Source organism: Polypterus senegalus, chromosome 12, assembly GCF_016835505.1.
Source record: "Polypterus senegalus isolate Bchr_013 chromosome 12, ASM1683550v1, whole genome shotgun sequence".
Classification (NCBI taxonomy): Eukaryota; Metazoa; Chordata; class Cladistia; order Polypteriformes; family Polypteridae; genus Polypterus; species Polypterus senegalus.
In genome coordinates, this window is record NC_053165.1 from 127327355 (window position 1) to 127346664 (window position 19310).

The 19310-nt window shown below is 36.0% G+C and overlaps 1 protein-coding gene across 1 annotated transcript in view; it reads left to right on the top strand.

Annotated features, from left to right (window-relative positions):
* Window positions 1–19310, top strand: part of vps13c (vacuolar protein sorting 13 homolog C) — a 624410-nt gene that overhangs the window by 235011 nt on the left and 370089 nt on the right. The window contains exons 20-22 of the mRNA XM_039771364.1: window positions 1428–1542; window positions 1933–2069; window positions 2160–2292. Coding sequence (XP_039627298.1) covers window positions 1428–1542; window positions 1933–2069; window positions 2160–2292 — 385 coding nt within the window. The remainder of the gene's footprint in view (window positions 1–1427; window positions 1543–1932; window positions 2070–2159; window positions 2293–19310) is intronic.

A 19310-nucleotide genomic window follows, 5' to 3' on the forward strand; every position in this document is an offset into this window, starting at 1 on the left:
GAAGCTGCACCTCTGTCTGGATATGATACTGTTGAATAATCCAGACCATTCTCTTTACACTGACTCTTGTGTACTTTTTATAGGATACACTTTCATAACGTAATTATACCTTATATTTTTACTTGCTATGCATAACAGGTTATGTTTATTAACGTTAAACTTGCCTTCTGTGTATTTGTGTATAAACTTGAATTTTATCCATGTCTATTTGCAATAATATTGTTCACTTCTGCTGTTTCACCAAAATTACTGGCATCCTAAAACGTAACCCGCTTGTTTAGGTATTGTTGGCAAGATAATTTATAGAAATTAAAGTAGCATCTCAAGCATTGATTTCAGGAGGACCTTGCTTTGATAGTTATCTAATTCCTTGCACCCTAAGCCTTTGCATTTGTTGTTCGAGACAATTTTATACTTGTGGTTATCCCAAGCATTTTCTTTCCAGTTGTCTGAGTTTGATGACCAACCTTTATGTAGTACAGTAACTATCATTACGAAATTCAAGATAAAATGTGTTACCTCTGATAAAATGTGTCACCTGTCCAAACCTATTTTAACTGTTAACTAATATAGTAACACTTGATTAAACTTTGTGTTTAATAGTTGCCTCCATTAATTTACCTGGGGTATGTTCTAGCCTAGCACATAGTTAACAGGATCAGCCCAATCACCTTTTTCCATAATGAAACAGTTTGCTAACTTCCACTCTTTAGGAGATTCTCCAGTGTGTAGTGCTTTATGGAAGGTACATTAAAGGTTCATATATGCATTTTCTAACTTGAATAAGCACGTCCATTTAGAGATTTTTTGGTTCTAGCCTGTTTAGATATGCAGTTTGATTGGCCAAGAAGAATCAGAGGATTTAGCTATTTGCTACTGCACTTTTTTCTTCACAAAAGTATCTGGCCAATACGAGTACAGTAGTAAGCTATCCAGCAAGCAGGCGACTATTATAGACTGTGGAGATTCATTGCTATCAGTCTTAATTACTTTCATTTGCCCTGGGACACTAAAATACAACATTGTAAAATTTGCTGATCTGCAGGATTTTCTAACAAAACTTTGTTGGCTTTACCAAAAGCTGAGTGTGTACCTAAAATACAACTCGGACTCAACCAAATTATTCATCAGTGTCCGCAATCCCACAGTTTCATATTAAATAGAAAAAGAAAAATAATTTCAGCAGGATGCATTCTCTAGTTATAATTTTAATGTCTTAGCAGCTAATCATAACAATATTATATCCTAAATGTCTATATTACATTATATTTACTTAAAATATTATTGGTAATTATCAGTGTTTTCAGCCAAGTACATTTCTTGTTAAGTAAGAACATAAAACAGTATATTTGTATAATGTTTTTCAGAAAAATGAAGTAACCTTTAACTTAAAAGTAATTATGTTCTGAACTTTTGTTTCTATTAAGAAAACAGTAATTGGATTGACTGAATTTTATCAAACTGAGAAAAAAATAGATCTTGAGACAATAGCTTCAGCCACATTGATGAAGCTGGAAAAAATCAAGGAGAGGACTGCATCAGGTAATAGTTTGCATTGTTTCACATTTTCCACGTTTCCCTTATGTAATGTTATCTACATACATAATGATTTAGTGCCCAGGTACAAGGGTAGTTATATTTTAAATATATTTATTTTTAATATGAAATTGTTTTACTTCTGGCTCTGAAAAAATCCAAAGGTTTAAAAGGCTGCTTTACATTGGAAGAATTCTGACTGTGGTTTAGACATATTTTCTACTTAGCAGTAAAATAGTTGTATTATGTGGCTGTGAATAGAGAAAGAAATGAAATTAAAGCCAAAAAAAATATTTTGTGTTAACATGTTTAAGAATTTTTTTATCTTTATTAAGGTATTTCTGATTTGAGAATTTGTCTGTTCTACAGCACAATTCTGACTATTTTTATTTTCAGGTTTAACTTACATTATCGACACCCACAAAGTTCTTGACCTTAAGATAAGTTTAAGTCCGTCATATTTGATTGTGCCTCAAACTGGATTTTATGCTAAGGAATCAAACTTGATGATCATAGATTTTGGCTGTTTGCAGGTATGAATTTCTTACAAGTGAAAATCATATAAACAAAGATCTTCTGTCAATTTATTTGCTTTTTTTTTAACTGGGTGTGTCATATTTCAGTTCAACAGCTTAAATCAAGGTACTCGACAGCCTCTGTCACCTGCCTTATCCCCAATTGAAGAAATCCTAGACAGAGCTTACGAAAAGTTTGACTTAGAACTTCAGAATGTCCAGCTTCTATACAGCAAGTCAGGTAAGTTTTTTTCTTTATTCACAGTAATGTATTTATTTGGGGGAAAAAAGTGCTTTCAAGCTCTGTAAATGTATATTTTAATTGCATACAACCATAACTAATTTTCACCAAGTAAGATGAAAATCCAATTATTCAGTGTTTAGGATATATTATTCACAAAAATCTAAAGTGGTGGGATAGCTATCTAAGCATTTACTTTGGACCTTTTTGGAAATGTAGAGCTGACTGCCAAGACACATACAAGAAATGTAGAATTGGTTAAATTAAAATGATTATGATTGATGAGCTAAACATAAATACATCACAGGAGATCTGGGCAAAAATGACACATGCACATTTTTTACTTGTGAATCATTCCTAAGCTAATATCCTCTTGTAAATATATGTCAGTTTTAGGCAACTTTGTGATTTGCATCAGTATAAGTGTGCACAGATTTCTAATATGATTTGTCTGTGTATGACTTCACTAACCTTCAGAATTCAGTAATTACTGGTGAATAATTTATGCTGTTTTCATTATATTTGCTATTTTTCTGCAAATACCATTACATTTATTTTGCAAGTGGACTACTAATTCTTATCTACACACCTTAAAAGCCATTTGTGTATGTAATGAATTTATTATCAGTACAAAAAAAAAATAAATTTACACAACCTCTTGTACTGAAGGGGGCTATGTTTTAACCAAACCAAAGTAGGAGACTGGACAAATTATCTCAGCACCCACTGAAACACAGAGCATATTATACAGAATTGGCACCTGTATTAAAAAAAAAAAGAGATAAATGTACAGATAGTATAACAAACAAAACAACAACTCTACTGAGTCATTAGACATACTTTCTTGGCTGTGAATTCCAGGCTATCAGATGGTTAGCCCAACTGCTTACATAGCACCACTTTCTCACCTCCTGGCTTTCTAATCTTTAATTTAACTCATCAATCCCTCTTTCTAAATATTTTGTTGGTGTCAGAAAAAAGCACAATCACAATCAAATTAAGTGAGTAAATTAAGCAAATTTGTGCAACTAAAGCCTAAGTGAAATTTCCAAAACCTAGTAACCAGGAATACAGTGGAATCTCGAGATACGATCACCTCTGTATAGAGAATTTCAAGATAAGTGGAAAGTATGAGCGAAAAATTGGGATCTAAATACGGGCATTGGCTCACGTAAAGAGCCACGAGCCAGGCTGTGGGTATGCGTGACGCATTTCCAGATCCGCCTTGACTTGGGGATTCATCCAAGCTGACGCTGCCAGCCCGTCAGCTCACTCAGTGTTCCTTGTTCTCCCATAATGTGAGGATCTACGCATTTGTGCGCTTGTGATTTCATTGTTTTGCTGTAGCAGTTCGCCATATAAGCGTATCCAAAAATATCGCGGACATGCAGACAGAGAATAGGAGACGATTGCCCGAGAGAGACAGACAGAGACAGAGAGAGAGAGAGAGAGAGGGGCAGGTGGGCGCGAGAGAGAGAGAGAGAGAGACGTGTGCACGAGAGAGAGAGAGAGATAAGGAGAGAGAGATGCGCACGAGAGAGAACCACCATCAGCTCAGTTATGATCACATGACGCTCAGTAGACAAAGTGTAGCCATACCACTTGTTTTGCAAGACATCGCTTGTCAAAATTAATTAAAAGATTTAGCTTGTCTTGCAAAACACTCGTAAACCAAGTTACTTGCAAACCGAGGTTCCACTTGTATATATTATTTATCAGTGTTATTTGTTAGGAAAATTGATTTTTATGTTGATATTTTTGGGGGTGCAGAACGGATTAACTGGATTTCCATTATTTTCAATTGGGAAGTTTGTTCTAGATATGAGAAATTCGCCATACAAGCTCAGTGCTGGAGCGAATTAAACTCGTATCTCGAGGTTCCACTTTACATATATTGATGGGTATATATATATGTATGTATATATATGTATGTGTGTGTGTATATATATATATATATATATATATATATATATATATATATATATATATATATATGTGTGTATATATATATATATATATATATATATATATATATATATGTGTATATATATATATATATATATATATATATATATATATATATATATATATATATATATATATATATATATATATATATATATATATATATATATATATATATATATATATATATATATATATATATATATACATACATATATATATATATATATATACACATATATATATATATATATATATATATATATATGTATATATATATATATATATATATATATATATATATATATACACATATATATATATATATATATATATATATATATATATATATATATATATATGTATATATATATATATATATATATATATATGTGTGTATATATATATATATATATATATATATATATATATATATGTGTATATATATATATATATATATGTGTATATATATATATATATATATGTGTATATATGTATATATGTATATATATATATATATATATATATATATATATATATATATATATATATATATATATATGTGTATATATATATATATATATATATATATAGATATATATATGTGTGTCTATATATATATAGCTAGCAAAATACCCACGCTTCGCAGCGGAGAAGTATTGTGTTAAAGAAGTTGTGAAAAAGAAGAGGAAACATTTTAAAAAAAAAGTAACATGATTGTCAATGTAATTGTTTTATCACTGTTATGAGTGTTGCTGTCATATATATATACACACAGACACACACACATATAAACATATATACATATTTACATATACATTTATTACGATTATAGATATTTATTAATTCCCTTCTTTAGCTGACTGCCTGCTCATATAAGGTTCTCTGCTGGTTTTTTGTCAAGCAGCGTTTACACAGCTTCTCCGCTGTTTTATAAATGAACGACATATAAGGCCATCCCTTTTCCTTGCTTCGCTAAGGAAGCTGCCTTTTTATTTAATCCACGGATTCTCGGCTTTTTATTGTTCGTTTTTTTACGATTGTTATAGTTCTCTTTATATAGCACGTTGTCAGTTCAGCACTCTGTAATATGACGATTGTAATATGACGAAGCTGCGCGAGCTCACTCTTGAGAATGCAACGTATAAGTCCCTGAGACTTATTACTTGTCATCACGCAGCAGAGCCTTACTGGAAAGTGGAGGCATCTGACTTGAAATTGGAGATCAGAAGGTATAACGGGGATGCGAGGAATACATTGAGTGTGGAGAAACTCTAGAGACAGCGTGTATATTAACTTGTGGATTTTTCTGTGAGTATTTGGTGGCAGCGTGACGAAGTTGCTTCCGCAAGACCGCGTTAGCTGTGGAGCTCAGCTTGGAGCATATTCTTTTCCTACCTTGTCAATTGTGTAATGTGTTTTGTGAACAGGTTTGATGCATGGAAGTGATCACTTTACTGCGTTCAGTCAGTTCACGTGAGCTGCTCTCTTGTGTGATGTTGTGATGTTGTGATGTCCACGGCTTTATTTAATGTTAGCTAAGACCCGGCACTTAAAAGTTTCTCGCTACAGCAATTTTAACTCCGTTACAAAGTGATCCAAAGTCTCGTTTCTACCTCGTGTCTTCTCATTAAACTTGTATCTCGCGAATAAAGTATTCAACGAAGGCATGACAAACGGCAGCAGGAGCATGTCCATAAACTTAATTTAAAATTACGGTTTACACCGTGCTTTGTTTCCGCAGTAGCTGAACTTATGAACAAGCTTGTATGCGTTTTTCTTTAGCGCTCTTTGGAGCTCTTCCTTCTTCACAGTCCGTTCATGTGATTACGTGGGAGGCGTGATGATGTGACACGCAGCTCCGCCCCCCACAGCCATCGAGCCAAAGTCCATTACAGTATATGGAGAAAAATAGGTTCCAGTTATGACCATTACGCATAGAATTTCAAAATGAAACCTGCCCAAGTTTTGTAAGTAAGCTGTAAGTAATGAGCCTGCCAAATTTCAGCCTTCTACCTACACGGGAAGTTGGAGAGTGAGTGAGTGAGTGAGAGAGAGAGTCAGTCAGTCAGTGCTTTGCCTTTTAATAGTACAGATTATATGACAGTCCAAGTATGCAGCAGTTGCCATACTCATGTGAATCCGGGACTGTTAATAATCATAAAGTTCTTTGTGGATCATTGTCCCTTTTCTTCCAAATCTGTTTTACTAAATAAAATGTATACACATTTATCTACTCCTCTCCTGATTCATTTTCTGTATGTGATTTGCACAGTTCTTGGCCACAAGAAATAGAAACGTTGCCATCAGCATTAGGTGCAAAGCAGGGACCAATCATGGACAGGGCAACCAATTGAATGTTATTCTCAGTCCACTTCACTTAGGTAAAAATGTTCTTTATGTTGCAGTCATAAATATTCTCATAAATAGTTCTTTGCAATTTTATCAGGATAATGAAAACAAAAAAAATGTATTTAAAGGAAAGTAATTTACATGATTCAGTTAGCAAACCTAAAGTAAAAATGTTGAAACAGTTCATATATTACCAACACAAATTTGCAAGTAATGAATGAATTGGTTCTTATTAATCGGTTTGGAAATAGAGACAAACTAACGTGCTGACATCTTCTTTGAACACAAGAAAAGCAGCAGAGAGCTTTGAGATATGAAAGTTCATTTAAAAATACATTTTGCTCCTAAAAACTTTGGTTTGGTTGCTAAGGAGCCATGTGGGAATTTTGTAAAGATTTTTTCATTTTAGAAGGGTTTTTACTTTTTCTTTTGTCCTCACAAGAGCAAAAGCAGCTACGTGTTTGTGGGAATGTTTGAAAAAGTTATATGTTCTTGTTATTTGTATTCAAACTTGTGTCAGTGAGTCAGGGCAATAAGCACCAATAGCTGACACTGGCATCTCCATAAGTAAAAACTGGTGTTGAACCGATGAGTAGTTAAAAGCAACAGAAACAATTCCTTAGTGGGGGAACAAAGGCAGTGACTGACTTCAAAGTGTTAAAGAGAACTGTGCCACTGCATGTAGGCAGGCAACTAGGATTAAGCCACCGATCAGGCATAAGCCACAGTAGGAGCAGAAAAGACAGTAAGAAATTAACTAGCGCAGATATTCAGTAAGCGACCTTTTCTATATTGAATAGTTCTTAGTGGTGAGGAAATTTAGAGCAGTTAAGAGAGGCAACATTGTAAGGGTTCATTAACACTAGAACACCACCTTAAATTCCCTCACATCTTTTCATCAGCATCTTTGTTTTACAAATGTGTCAATTGGCACAAGCAGCAGGAAGCCTGCTATCTCATCCCCCACCAAGGCAGCTGACGTCAAGTCAGACACAAAATTCTCAGAGCTGAAGTCTCTTTTTCTAAGAGTGAGGAGTCTAGGGTGTGTATAGTGTGTGAAGACTGAAGTCAGTCAGTCATTGTCCAACCTGCTATATCCTAATACAGGGTCACGGGGGTCTGCTGGAGCAAATCCCAGCAAACAGAGGGCGCAAGGCAGGAACAAACCCGGGTAGGGCGCCAGCCCACCACAGGGTACACACACCAAGCACACACTAAAGACAATTTAGGATCGCTGTGCACCTAATCTGCATGTCTTTGGACTGTGGGTCCTAATATCAAATAAACACTTTCACAAAAGATGTAACAAAACAAGTGCACTTTTATCTATACTAATAAAAGGCCAAGCCTTGACTGACTCACTGACTCAGTCATCACTAATTCTCCAACGTCCAGTGTAGGTGGCAGGCTCATTCCTTTAGGTTTCAGGTTATTTACAAAAGTTAAGCAGGTTTCATTTCGAAATTCTATGCGTAACGGTCATAATTGAATCCTACTTATGCACATATATACGTCCATAGCCTGCAGCTTGGTCGCCGTGTGAGGTGGCATTGCGTCCCCTATCCCCACCCCTCCCACGTAATTGGCTGCCTGCCCATATAAGCACATCCGTCGCTCCGGTCTCTTCATTCCCTTCTTTTCTTCGCCACGGTATTCACGTCTCTCTGCTGAATAACTGCAGCCTTTTTATTTAATTTTATTTAATTTTATTTTATTTTTATTCAAATGACAATGAATGCTTTGAAGGGAGAGGACGCTGGCGTTGAATGTTCGCCGCTTCTCCCTCTGAGTCTGAGTTTGTAGTATTGTTTGCCGTGGATTCTACGGATTTTTATCAAGTTTTATCAAGATTTTGTGTCTACTCACCTGCCGTCGGGATATTCTGCTTTACCGTTTGTTGTGGATTTTGCGGCATTATTTGGATGGTATTTTTTTTTTCTCCTCTTCAGTTGGAATGGTGCTCAGCTATTCCAGTTTACAACTTCGCCGACTAAATCCTGGAATTAACATCCACATCATTAAAGAACTTGGACTTCTTCGCCATCCTCGTTACATTCATAGAGGCTCTGGTCGGAAGTTTATTTTCAATAAACAGCAAAAGTGCTCTGCTACTAACATTCCATCTTTTTGGTCACCTGTCGCACGTGTGATGTGTCATCAGAGCGCCGTTGTTTCAAATACTATAAACATTAGAAGTATCGCGAGATCTCTGCACTCTAGCGGGAAACAACCGAGCCACTGTGAGAAATACCGCGAGATCCTTAAATCCCCGGCTGGATTTATTTTGTGGAGCGGATTCCAAGCTGCGTGGAGTGGATTTTAATGTTTTGAGACCTGTACTGAGATTTACTCCACAATCGCTGGTCAAATTTGAATTGTTTAATACTCAATCCATCAGCAATAAATCCACACTGATTGAAGAACACATCAGGGAGAAGGGACTTGACTTCATGTGTCTAACAGAAACCTGGCACCAGTCAGAGGCTTACTCTGCCTTAAATGAAGCATGTCCATCTGGCTACAGTTATTTGGAAGCAGCTCGCAGCACTGGGCGTGGTGGTGGTTTAGCCATCATCTATCGTCAGGTAATGGGGGTGTCCCCTATTTCGTTACCTGTAACATCTTCCTGTCTGCATTTAAATGCAAGCCCCCTTTTCCCATGACTGTTCTTCTTATCTATCGACCTCCAAAACCTAACTCTGCTTTTATTCCGGAAATGACTGATCTTCTCACAACACTGTGTGCCACCTCTGCCAACATCATAATCCTGGGAGATATAAATATTCATATTGATAATCCTAAAGGTTATCTCACTGTTGATTTTCTTGAGTTGTTAGATTCCCTCAACTTACAACAATATGTTGATGTCCCCACACACTCTAGGGTCATACACTTGACTTGGTTATTTCAAACTTTGCTTTAATTAGTAATTTACAGGTTTATGATCTTGGTATTTCAGACCACAAAGTAGTGTCAATGGAGCTACCCTTTTTCTCCCCTGTACCAAACCAAAGCGGCAGATTCATTTTAGAAATTTGAAGAACATCAATGTGGATGCCTTGGCCCTGGACCTTAAACTTCTTTCCACTGATCTTACCAGTTCCAGCTCTGTTGCTGACCTCGTTGATCTCTACAACCAGTCTCTGAGCAGTCTCCTTGACTTTCATGTCCCTTTAACGTCTAGGTCCGTCTCATTTTCGTGCTCAGCACCATGGTACACCTGCGAGCTGTGAAAAATGAAGATGGCTGGGCGTGTCCTTGAGCGACGGCTCAAGGCTTCTGGGTTGACTGTTCACAAACAGGCCTATAGGGAACATAGGAGGGCGTATGCAGAAGCTTTGAAGGTTGCACGGTCCAGATTCTATTCTACCATCATTACAAATAGCTCCAGGGATCCAAAAAAACTTTTTTCTACTATAAATCATCTTCTTAAACCTCCTTCATGTGCTCATTCCAGGCCACTGATGAGAGGTGTAATCTGCATATCAATTTTTTCAGACAAAAGGTTTATAACATTGCTTAAACCTCTCTACCATGGATTTTCTGTTATCCTCAACTGTCGACCCGCTGCCTGAGACTGTCCAGCCCCTTTGCTCCTTCTCTGTTGCCACACGGGAAGAGGTGGAGGACGTCATCAGGAAAATGAAACCGTCTACCAGTTCCCTGGACCCTTTTCCCTCAGCCTTGCTGAAGGCCAACATTTCTGCTATTTCTACACTTATCACCAGGATTATAAACCAATCCCTTTTGGTTGGCCATATTCCTTCAGCACTAAAAACTGCTGTCATCAGACCTCTACTAAAAACCCACCCTGGATCCTGAAGTTCTGTCTAACTATAGACCCATCTCTAATCTTCCATTTCTTTCTAAAGTTCTGGAAAAATAGTTGCAGTACAACTTCGTGATCATCTCAAACTGAATAATCTGTTTGAAAAGTTTCAGTCTGGTTTTCGCCCTGGCCATAGCACCGAAACAGCCCTGGTCAGGGTCACAAATGACCTTCTGATGTCAGCAGATACTGGTTCTCCTTCTTTACTCATTCTCCTTGACCTGACAGCTGCTTTTGATACAATTGATCATAATATTCTTCTTCACCGTCTGCAATACACCCTTGGACTTTCAGGAACTGTTCAAAATTGGTTTACATCTTATTTGACCGGTAGAACTGAGTATGTCACTTGGCAGCGCAAAATCTCACACCCATAATGTTACCTGTGGTGTTCCACAGGGCTCTGTGTTGGGCCCCATCCTTTTCATCATTTATATGCTCCCCCTTGGAAGTGTCATTAGCAGACATGGTCTTTCTTTTCATTGTTATGCCGATGACACTCAGCTTTATCTTAGGACTACTCCCACCTCCTCTACTGCTCCTCTGCCAACATCTACACTGACTATTTGTTTGGAGGAAATAGAGGCATGGATGAGGCTCAACTTCCTTCAGCTAAACAGATCTAAAACAGAAGCCATTTTAGTTGGCACACCACACCAGCTTCGTTCCACTACCATCACCAGTATCACTTTTCTGGAAAAAGATCTCTTTCTACATTTGTTACAAACTTGGGTGTTAAAATGGATTCTCAACTAACTTTTGACACCCACATTAAACATCTCTGTAAGTCATCTTTTCACCATCTCAGGAACATTGCTAAACTCCGTCCAACAATTACCCTGGCAGATGCAGAGAGGCTTGTCCATGCCTTTGTCTCGTCCAGGCTGGATTACTGTAATGCGCTCCTCATTGGGATTCCTGGCAAGAGTATCCAGAGACTTCAGTACATTCAGAACAGCGCTGCCAGGATCCTGATGAGGGTGCGAAAGCATAACCACATCACTCCTATCTTGAAAACCCTTCACTGGCTCCTGTACCACTTAGAATTGAGTACAAGGTTTCCCTCCTTACCCATCAGTGCATTTATGGATCTGCTCCCCTGTATTTACAGGAACTCCTTATCCCTCATACTTCCTCATGCACCCTTCGCTCTGTGCATGCTAACACTCTTCAAGTTCCCAGAACTAAACTTAGCAGTATGGGTGATAGAGCCTTTTCTTCGGTGGCGCCGAGGCTGTGGAATTCCCTCCCGACTACTTGAGAGCCCCACAGTCAATCGATGCCTTCAAACGAAACCTAAAAACTTATCTTTTTAGAAAGGCTTTTTGTTAAATTATTTCTATAGATTTTTTTTTTTTGTTTGTTAATTTTATTCTTATTTTGTAGCACTTTGAGATTGTTAAATATAAAGCGCGATATAAATAAAATCTATTATTATTATTAATCCACAGCTTCTACGCTGTTTTATTGTTCGTTTATTACGATGCAAAGATGAAGGCGTTTGTATGCTTACAATGCTTGACAGATGCCGAATGTCACTTCAACAAGTCCTACAAATACTAACGTAATTGAAACAAACCATGAAACTCATACCGATTATGACCGCAGCAATCCAAGCTGTGAGAAAACAGTGAAAAGGAGGCGTGTCAGACGTCGTGGTACATTTTCTGATGCAGCTAGACGGAAACAACTTCGTGACGCTACCGCCAAATACTCGCAGAAAAATCAACAAGTTAATAGACATGCTGTCACTAAATACTCGCAGGCAAATCCACAGCTTAATAGAGACGCTGCCGCTAAATATTCGCAGGCAAATCCACAAGTTCATAGAGACGCTGTCGCTAAATACTCGTAGGCAATTCCACAACTGAATACCGGGAATGCCTGTTAAACATCTTAGATTCACGAGTAGCGATTTGGGTAGTGATGAATGAAACCTGTTATCTTTACAATGGTTGGCAAACACAAAATGTAACTTGAACACAACGCGTCCTCCAAATACGAACCTGATTGAAAGAAATAATGATAATCAAATCCTTGATGACTGCAACATTTATAACAGTGACAAAACAATTACATTGACAATCATGTTAGGTTATTTTTAAAATGTTTCCTTTTCTTTTTCAGAAATTCTTTAATACAGTACTTCTCTGGTACAGGCTGTAGTCTCATAATCGAGAGGTTGTGGGTTCGATCCCAGGTCCTCCTTGCATTTACCTTTTTAAATAATGAGCTGCTTTTCTTGTTCCTATTCTATAATAAAAGCATACATTTCATTTGAGTCTGTAAAAATGTATGGCACTAGTTTTTTGTTAACGCTGAAGGAATAAAAACAGACACACATACTCTGTCAATCATTTCTTTTTTGGTGTCTTGTTGAGCAGATAGACACCGCAGTGTCAATGGTAGATGCTACTTTGCTTCACACATGGACATTCAAATCAACATGTCATTTGAACGATTTTATTTATTCAAGAATAAAACTGAATTTAAAAAATCATTCAAATGACATGTTTATATTAATGTCAGTGCGCAAGGAAAAGTAATATCTTTTACAAGTCCCATAAATTTATTCAGGATGCTACATTCTTGCATCAAATTTGTGTTTTTATTATGTGATGATAATAATAACAGAAGCTCTCTATTAAAGTGCTAAACACAGAGACAATGCGGGATTCAAACCTAATACCTTGGACTTGCTAAATGGTAGCTTATCCGTAACATAGCAGCATTACCACTGTGACAACTGCTTAAAAATGAAACGAACAAACACATGTATACGAACGTCTTTTACTTTGTACCAGCTGATAGTTGGGCTTCAGCAACATGTCAATTGAGCAATTATTCTTATTCTTCAGTTTTATTCTTAAATAAAAGCATACTTGTTTTGTTAACACTAGAATTACCAGAGCCTATGATAAAACTTGTAGATCCGGCCCACCTTAAATCCCATCACACCTCTCCACCAGCGTCCTTTTTCATGTAAATATGCCGATAAAGACAAGCTGCAAGCAGCCGGCTATTCCATCCCCCCACCGACTTAGAACGTACACGAACTTCTCCCAGCTTATGCTATGATTGATTATCTGGGAGTGAAGTGGAGTTTTAGAGTGGAAATAATAGATCGTTATTTGGAACACACGCATTTCATGTGTGTTCTGTTTCTACAGTAATCTGTGTAAACACATTGTTAAAACAGAAACCTTTTCATATTTTAGTAATAAATGTTACAAAATGTAGACATAAAATACAGTATAGAATATGTGAAGCCTGTTGATCTTTATTTTTCTTTCAGTACATGTGCCTTCCCTGTTTATTTATATGTCTAATGACTTCTCTGCCTGTCTGTCTCTCTATTACGCAGTGCTCTGTCTGTCTGTGTGTTATGGATCTTAAAAATAACAGTTATATGGACACTTGTTCATGTTAATTGCAGTCTCAATTGTTAAAAAATATTTTAAAAGGAGCATCCCACATGAAAATATAATGATCTCATTAACTGACAGTGCATGCCAGTTTATAAATTTTATGTCCGTTTGAGGTTAAAAAAGAAAAAACACTTTTTTTACCCAACTTGGGTCTCTGAGGACGGCAAATCTTATCGCTAAGCCATGGCAGCTGTTGTATTGTTCTTGAACCTTTAAATAAAGTATACACATTCTATAGTTTATGCCTACATTTTGTAATATTTATTACTAAAATATGAAAAAGTTTCTATTTTAACGATGTGTTTATACAGATTACTGTAGAAACAGAACACACATGAAATGCGTGTTTATTTCCATTCTAAAACCCCAGCACTTCACTCCCAGATAATCAATCAAGGCAGGAACTGGGAGAACTTTGTACCCGTTCTGTGGCGGTGGGGGGATGGAACAGTAGGCTGCTTTCTGCTTGTCTTGATCGGCACATTAACAAGACATAAGACTCTAACGGAGAAGTGCGAAGGGATTTAAGGTGGGTCAGATTTACGAGTTTTTTCGTAGGCTTTGGTAATTCTAGTGTTAAGACATCAGCATTTAGAATAACTCCTCTTTAGAGTGTTCACAAGTGAATCATTTCTGTTGCCAAGTTTAAAAACAGACATCAACAGGATGATACAACCCCTTCCTAGTTTGCCACATTGACAAAAATTGCACATTTAATCTTTAATGTACTCGCCTTTTTAGTATTTCCTAATTAAATAAGATTCCTGATCCTTTTTTACTCTGTCTGATCATGTCAGAGATATCCGGTCCAACATTAAATAGCATCTGAAGTAGGAAGTTTAAGCCAGTTCTTTGCAATACCCAACATGTCACGATGCCTGAACCTTACATTTCCGTGAGATGTGATAGTTCTTTCACTTTAAAAAGTGAGCAAGGAATTCTTTAATCACAGAATGCGATTGAGGCTGGCCAGTTTTGAATCACTTCCACTGTATGTGTTTATCCTTTCTCTTTATTCCTTTGTTATCCTTGGACGAACTGTAGGTGCTTTGGCAGTAGCGTTTACAGTGCTACCAGCTGAGTACAGAACTATTTAATATACAAGTATCCCATTTTATGTTCCTTAAAAGTCTCTTACTTTCACAGATGTAGTTCATGTAAGGTAGCATTTGATTCGTAAGTGCTTACCATGTGACAACCCTCAAGTTCACAACTAATCCAAAAGACAATCGAGATAATCTGAAGCTTAGTTCAACAGTGACAGCAGCATATCGTTTAAAAAATTGGTTACAAGCCAGAGATTAATTCTTAACACTATTTGTTAATATAAAAAGAAATTTATCAAAGTAAAAGAGAGAACAGAAAAGAGAAAAGTTTCTGTAAAAAGGAGTGGCACACAGAAAAAAGACCCCATCCCAGTCATGAATATTAATGAGTTACCTTTGAGTGGCAATACATGCCTCAGTTGCCTCAAAAGCTTGCATATTGTAATCTTTTTAGTTAGCCAATAAAAGGTCATTTTGCTTGACTTTTCACTACATTCATAATGGCTAACACAGTACAACACCCTAGTACTGTAGTATGATTTTATTTCATCCACTAGATGGCATCAGAATACAGGCTTGAGCACTGCTGGCCTAAAGTATTAAGGCAGCCTAGACAGAATGATTTGTGTCTCACCCAATACCTCCTCCTTAATATTTAATAAAATAAACAAAGAATTACAACACAATTGTATAATTAAATTTAATATAATACTACAACATATCCTTATATATAATTTGATACTATCTGTATGTATGGTGTTCGCGCCAATACCCCGTATGTATGGTGTTCACATCAATACCTCGACTCAATACAAGTTAGAACCATGCAATGGGACTCTGCCTCTGTAGTTAGAACATAATGTGGGAAACGCGGGCGCAGTATTGCATGATTGGCTAAGAATGTTCGAATGCTTCAGTGACGCCGCTGGATGACCGAATATAGTAAGTCGGTGTTGGTTCGAGCAGATAACAGTAAGTTCGGTTGGTTTTTGGAATGTTGGTTTGGTGGAGGTGTACTTTCCAGGACTAACATCATCAACTGACGTAAACCCTTCGACAGCTCCAGAACCGTAAGTAATTTAGAACGTATCGCCATTTGTTTGTTACATCGAAATCTATCTTTGGGCAGTTTGGTTTTGGCATCCGTCCTTCTGACATCTATTGGCAAACTGAGTAATGACACTGCAAAAAAACTTAGCTAAGAAATAAGAAAAAACACTGAATTTCAGGAGAAAATGGCTTAATATTAGTGAAATTATCTGTCCATGCAGCAAGATAATTTTACTTGCCAAGATATCTTAAAATAAGTTAGTTCCAGTCTAGAAATAAGAAAGCCCTGATAGGTGTTCAAAGGTTTGAAATAAGTAGAAAATGCTGCTTTTTAGAACAAATTGCTTGAGATTAGACTTTCTACAGTGGAAATACACTGAATATTAGAAAATAATTTTTAATTCAGTTGTTTTGCATTCTTAATTTTAGCACACTGAAAAATGAAGGCCAAGGAAGAAGAGAATAAATCACTAATATAAGTGGAAAATTCTTAATACCAGTGGAGAATGAAAGTCTTGTTACTTGAAACAAGTTTGTTCATCTTGAAATGGGTAGTCCAATATTTAATCTCAGAGCATATATCTTAAAAAAAGGAAAATTATTTTACAAAAATCACATAAGAAAAAAAAAATACCATTATTAAGAAATAAATGCTTGAAATAAACAAAATTATATGCCAATGGGGTGAGATATATTGACTTGGATTTTTAAAAAAATCCTGAAATTACTTAGCTATATTTGCATGTTATATACAACAAATTTCAGTCCACCTACAAAAGAATAAGGTAAACGTAGCACAGTGCTCTCATTTTAGGATGGTCTTCATTTCAAATTGAAACCAAATATTTTAGCAGTGGTTTGAATTAGGAATTCATTCCAATATTCAAGACACATAATTAAGATATCATTTCCTGATATATGTTGGCTTCCTGAATACATAAAGTAACTTACAATAAACACGTAATCATTAGCACTGCTCTTTATTTAAGTATTACATTAGTATCCAACAGCACTACTGCTGTGTTTACAATACAGAAAGAGAAAAACATAAGCACATGAAAATGAGTTGACACAGGAAGATTACCTTGTATATAACAAAAGTCATATCCATATCATTATTGTACATTGTAGTTCAGGACTGTCTCATCTTGTCACAATCAGAAATGCATAACATAAACTTAATTACATAAACAAAATTTTAACAACAGTAACTTTGCCAAAAAACAGGACAAAGAAAATACAACCTAACATGTTAAAATCCACAAAATATCAAATTATTTATAATTTATCTAATTGATTTTCAAATATTATGGTAATTATTTACAGTACATCATAGACATGCATTTCCTGTTCTACATTTGGCTCAAACAATTTTTCTTCTAGCATATTTGTATTTTCCCTTCAAATTGTGTCCAGTAATATTTCAGTTTGAATTCCAGAGAGGACAGCGGCAATGCACTTAGGATATGTTAGATTTAGTGCATAATAGTATGCCATAAGGTACAGGATACCTTCCTGCAACATTTCTTGAGGGACAGTTGTCACAGGCTCACTTCCAACAGCCAGCATGCAGTTATCTTGGTCCACAATAAGGACGGTGCTAGTCAGTGGTCAGTCTTTGTTGTAGAAAGGCATCAGGATTCTCGGAGGTCTTTAAGACAAACAAAAACCAACAAAGAAAACAGGTTGAATTTATTCTATCATCTGTAGTCCTATACAGATTTATTATACATTTACCTATTTATAATAATTAATGTGCTAATTTTAACTGAAGCAGTTATACACAGCTTGTAATTGAAATAGCAAAGAAATCACTAAAAATTGAAGATTTGTATATTCTGTTGAGCCCTTTTAATCAAACCGTTTAATGTATAATGTCGTTCCTGTAGCTAACATTAAAAACAACCCTGAAAATTGCTGCCAGTCGCAGATGGATAGAATTGCAGTAACTGTCTTTATTTTTCCTTTAAGCAATGTAAAAATGCAAAGTTTTACCTTAAGGCCATGAACTAATGACTCATGTTTTGTTTCCCAGCTTTTTTCGGGGTAGAGAAAGTGAAGGAAACATGGATGGCAGAGCTCTAAACATGGTGATGGCATTTTTCACTAATGAAAAGAAAAAAAAAACAAACGATCTTATTAAATATCTTTCACATTATGTTCTAATATAACTCAAACATTCTCCTTTTAATGAAAACAACAAAATACAGCAAGCTTCAAATTAAGAATGATTTATAACAAAAAGTATTTGATAACTGGTATTATTTTTACCTACTAATATGCTAGAACATGAACGAACAATTGAAATGAACCTTACATAGATCATATTTAAATTTTTAAGTATTCTTTTAAATATTCCTTCATTATTTATACCTAATAAAGGATAATGTCAGTCAGTTTATTATTCTGTTGTGTCTTAAAAAGATGCTAGACAAAACTATTTACAATGCTAATAAATGGCTTTTTAAAAACATAATTAAAGGGAAAAATTTATTTCAGAATAACACAGTACAACTTTCTAATACAATGAAGAAAAGGGAACCTGGAATTCACAAATCAACAGTTACTGGCAAAGACAGCAGCAATAATATTTTGCATGAAAGTTTCTCAGTTTGGCTTACTATAATATAGACTTGGTCTTTATGGAAAAAATGGCATAAAATAGTGCAACCCTTTGAGCATCAACTGAAAAACATCATAACTTTAAACAACTTCAATTTGATTTTCATTTAGGCCTTTCATGCTGTAACACTGAGCAAAGTGCATAACTAACTATAAAATGAGTTTGAATAAAATATGCATGACAAATGTTATCCTCATCGTGCATATGTGGACGCTTCAGGATCTTCTTCATTACTCCATACAGCTGTGCTTTTCTCATAAAAACTGGTCCATCTGCTCTTAACTTCTGTGATGTAGTTAAGATTACAGTAATCCCTCCTCAATTGCGGGGGTTACGTTCCAGAACCCCCCGTGATAGATGAAAATCCGCGAAGTAGAAACCATATGTTTGTTTGGTTATTTTTATATATTTAAGCCCTTATAAACTCTCCCACACACACTGTTAACATTATTAGAGCCCTCTAGACATGAAATAACTCCCTTTAGTCAAAAGTTTAAACTGTGCTCCATGACATGACAGAGATGACAGATCTTTCTCACAATTAAAAGAATGCAAACATATCTTCCTCTTTAAAGAATGCGTGTCAGGAGCAGAGAATGTCAGAGAGAGAGCGTGTGACAGATACAAACAATCAAAAAATCAATACGTGCTTTTGGGCTTTTAAGTATGCTGAAGCACCGCGATAAGGCTGCATTTTTTAGAGGAGCGTCCGTATCTTCTAAGCA